The 3,197-nt window shown below is 48.0% G+C and overlaps 1 protein-coding gene across 1 annotated transcript; it reads left to right on the forward strand.

Moving 5' to 3' along the window:
- The first annotated feature begins 576 nt into the window (after positions 1 to 576).
- LOC128408843 (zinc finger protein 239-like) lies at positions 577 to 2,864 on the forward strand. Its single transcript, XM_053378866.1, has 3 exons — positions 577 to 682; positions 1,734 to 2,021; positions 2,128 to 2,864. Exons 1-3 carry the CDS (start codon positions 577 to 579, stop codon positions 2,862 to 2,864), a joined length of 1,131 nt encoding a protein of 376 aa, XP_053234841.1.
- Positions 2,865 to 3,197: the final 333 nt, after the last annotated feature.

Genomic DNA, 3,197 nt, shown 5'->3' on the forward strand with positions numbered 1-3,197 from the left:
TATCACCAGGACGCAGCTTCAGCTCAAACAAGCTTCTGGTGGTGTGGATCTTTGCCCCAGCTGTGGTCCTGTGGTGCACTCTCTCTAGTGCCTGGTAGGCCTCATGAGCAGTCTCAAGACCCTCCACCAAAGGTAGCTGTGAGCCCTCCAAACTGAGCACTATAGCTCCTAGGGCTTTCTGGTTTTTCCTCTGTGAGGCTTGGGCAGCTGTGACAACCGCTGCTGCATCTCCGGCTGCAGCTTGCTGTGGGGGCCCTTGGGTCGCCTCCCACAGACCCTTGGCTACCAGCCAGGCCTTCAGCTTCCTTGACCACTCCTCCCAGTTGCTCCCATTTAATTTTTCAAAGGGGACTGAGAATGACTCCTGTCCATCTGCCATCTTCTCCCCCGGGGCTGAGCCTACTCACGTAACAGCAGCTCCTCTTGGCACCCAGTCCTGAAGATGAGATCCTCCCCAGCAAGCTTCGCTGCCTCAAATGTTAGGCAGGAGCTCCAGCTGGCTTCTCCCACACACACAGGCACGACGTGGCAACAGCTTCCAAAGCTTGGCTAGCTTCCATAACCTGCTGAGATAAGATGGCGCCCGGCACACTTTCGCTGCGCCGATGGACGCCTGTGCCGATAGAAAAACTTGAGCTCTCTTTGAAGCTCTTAGCAGAGTTCTTAGCAGAGTTCTGCAGCGGTAGAAAGTGTTGCCTTGTGTGTGGATAATAAATCAGACTGAATGCAGGCTTCTTGCTAATCTCCAACAGCCTTTAATGAGAAGAAAAGCATCATAAATCAGCCCGGCGAGAGAGCGGAATCCTTTCGTCTCTCAGCCAAAAACGAAAGGAAACTCACACACAAAGAAAGATTCCCGTATGTGAACCAAACCACGCCTCAGAATGTGAGACGTCACACAGAACTCTTTAACCCTGTAAGTTCTGATTCTCCTCACAATGGGAGCCCTTTTGTTGTTGTTTAGTCGTTTAGTCGTGTCCGTACCATCTCATCCTCTGTCGTCCCCTTCTCCTTGTGCCCTCCATCTTTCCCAACATCAGGGTCTTTTCCAGGGAGTCTTCTCTTCTCATGAGGTGGCCAAAGTATTGGAGCCTCAGCTTCACGATCTGTCCTTCCAGTGAGCACTCAGGGCTGATTTCCTTCAAAATGGATACGTTTGATCTTCTTGCAGTCCATGGGACTCTCAAGAGTCTCCTCCAGCACCATAATTCAAAAGCATCAATTCTTCGGCGATCAGCCTTCTTGATGGTCCAGCTCTCACTTCCATACATCACTACTGGGAAAACCATAGCTTTAACTATACGGACCTTTGTTGGCAAGGTGATGTCTCTACTTTTTAAGATGCTGTCTAGGTTTGTCATTGATTTTCTCCCAAGAAGCAGGCGTCTTTTAATTTCGTGACTGCTGTCACCATCTGCAGTGATCATGGAGCCCAAGAAAGTAAAATCTCTTACTGCCTCCATTTCTTCCCCTTCTATTTGCCAGGAGGTGATGGGAGCCCTACTCCTCCTTAAAAGAAGATGTTTTATACTTCTCAGTCCTTTTTGCAGTAGCTCCCTAAAGGTTCCTAGGACAGGAGGGTTGGGCAAGTCAGCTGATTCAAGCCCCTGCCAGAAGGCATACACACACCCTTTCTTAGCTTTGTGCAGCATTGAGTTCCATAGATGAATGACACAAATATTCATTGTTTCCAAAGTTCACGGTCTCATTTTCCTGTTTACCATTTGTCCCAGGAAATGCCATCGGGGAAAAGAACATTTGTACTCTGCGTGGGAAGTGTTTTACTGGGAAACTTGATCTTGTCAAACACCAGAGAGTCCATCATGGACACAAGCCGCACAAATGCCTGCAATGTGAGAAACAGTTTGCTCTACGGTGTCAACTAGTGAGACACAAGAGGATCCACAAAGGGGAGAAGGCCTACAAATGCCCTGAGTGCAAGAAGACTTTTATCTGCTCAGAAAACCTTAGGATCCACCAGAGAGTTCATGCCGGGGAGGAACCTTATAAGTGCATGGACTGTGGGAAGTGTTTTGCTGCCAACTCTGCATTGGTGATCCACCAGAGATCCCACACTGGGGAGAAACCTTATGAATGCACAGTGTGGCAAATGTTTTTCTCAAAAAGCTTACCTTGTGACCCACCAGAGAGTCCACACTGGGGAGAAACCTTACAAGTGCATAGAGTGTGGCAAAAAATTTTCTCAACCGTCTAACCTTGTGATCCACTGGAGATCCCACACTGGGGAGAAACCTTATGAATGCACAGAGTGTGGCAAATGTTTTTCTCAAAAAGCTCACCTTCTGATCCACCAGAGATCCCACACCGGGGAGAAACCTTATGAATGTGGGGAGTGTGGCAGATGTTTTTCTCGAGAACCTCACCTTGTGATACACCAGAGATCCCACTCCAGAGAGAAACCTTATGAGTGCCTAGAGTGTGGCAAATGTTTTTCTCAAAAAGTTCACCTCTTGCCTCACCACCGGAGAGTCCACACTGGAGAGAAACCTTACAAGTGTACGGACTGTGGGAAGGGCTTTGCTTACAATTCTGATTTGATGATCCACCAGAGAGTCCACACTGGAGAGAAACCATACAAATGCACCGAGTGTGGAAAATGTTTTCAATGCAACTCACACCTCGTGAAACATCGGGCAATCCATACAGGGGGCAGAAATCATAAGTGCCCTGAGTGTGGGAAATGTTATCCTGACAAGTCTACCTTGGTCGTCCACCAGAGAGCCCACACGGGGGAGAAGCCATATAAATGCACCGCGTGTGGGAAATGCTTTACTTACAATGCAAGTTATAGAAAGCACCAGATAATTCACACTGGAAAGAAATGTGAGAACACTGTCTCTTGAGAATGGGGGGCATAAGGTCCAGTGCTCTCCCCCCACAGCATTAAATTTATAAAGTACGGGGGATTAATTTCTCACTGATAACACCATTTTTTAACAGTGTGGATCCTGGAAATTAAAGGTGGGTTTTCGAAATATCAGTCCATGGAAAACTGCTGGAAAGTTTTAAAAACAAAACAACTGTGCATACAGTAAGAGAGCTCAAGAGCAAGCTGATTGGGGGTCCACTAGGTGGCGCATCGGAAGATGGCTGACAATAACATCTCTCCGACCCACACGAGGTAATTTGGAGGCTATGATGGGGGTAATTAGCCTCCTTAACCCCCCCCAGGATTG

Source organism: Podarcis raffonei, chromosome 2, assembly GCF_027172205.1.
Source record: "Podarcis raffonei isolate rPodRaf1 chromosome 2, rPodRaf1.pri, whole genome shotgun sequence".
Taxonomy (NCBI): Eukaryota; Metazoa; Chordata; class Lepidosauria; order Squamata; family Lacertidae; genus Podarcis; species Podarcis raffonei.

Excerpts from the sequence above, each read along its gene's own strand:
- LOC128408843 (XM_053378866.1), top strand. The coding sequence starts at position 577 with ATGGCGCCCGGCACACTTTCGCTGCGCCGATGGACGCCTGTGCCGATA. Across the intron at positions 683-1,733 it reads CTTAGCAGAGTTCTGCAGCG|GAAATGCCATCGGGGAAAAG; the intron begins GTAGAAAGTGTT and ends CATTTGTCCCAG. Across the intron at positions 2,022-2,127 it reads ACCTTATAAGTGCATGGACT|CTTACCTTGTGACCCACCAG; the intron begins GTGGGAAGTGTT and ends TTTCTCAAAAAG.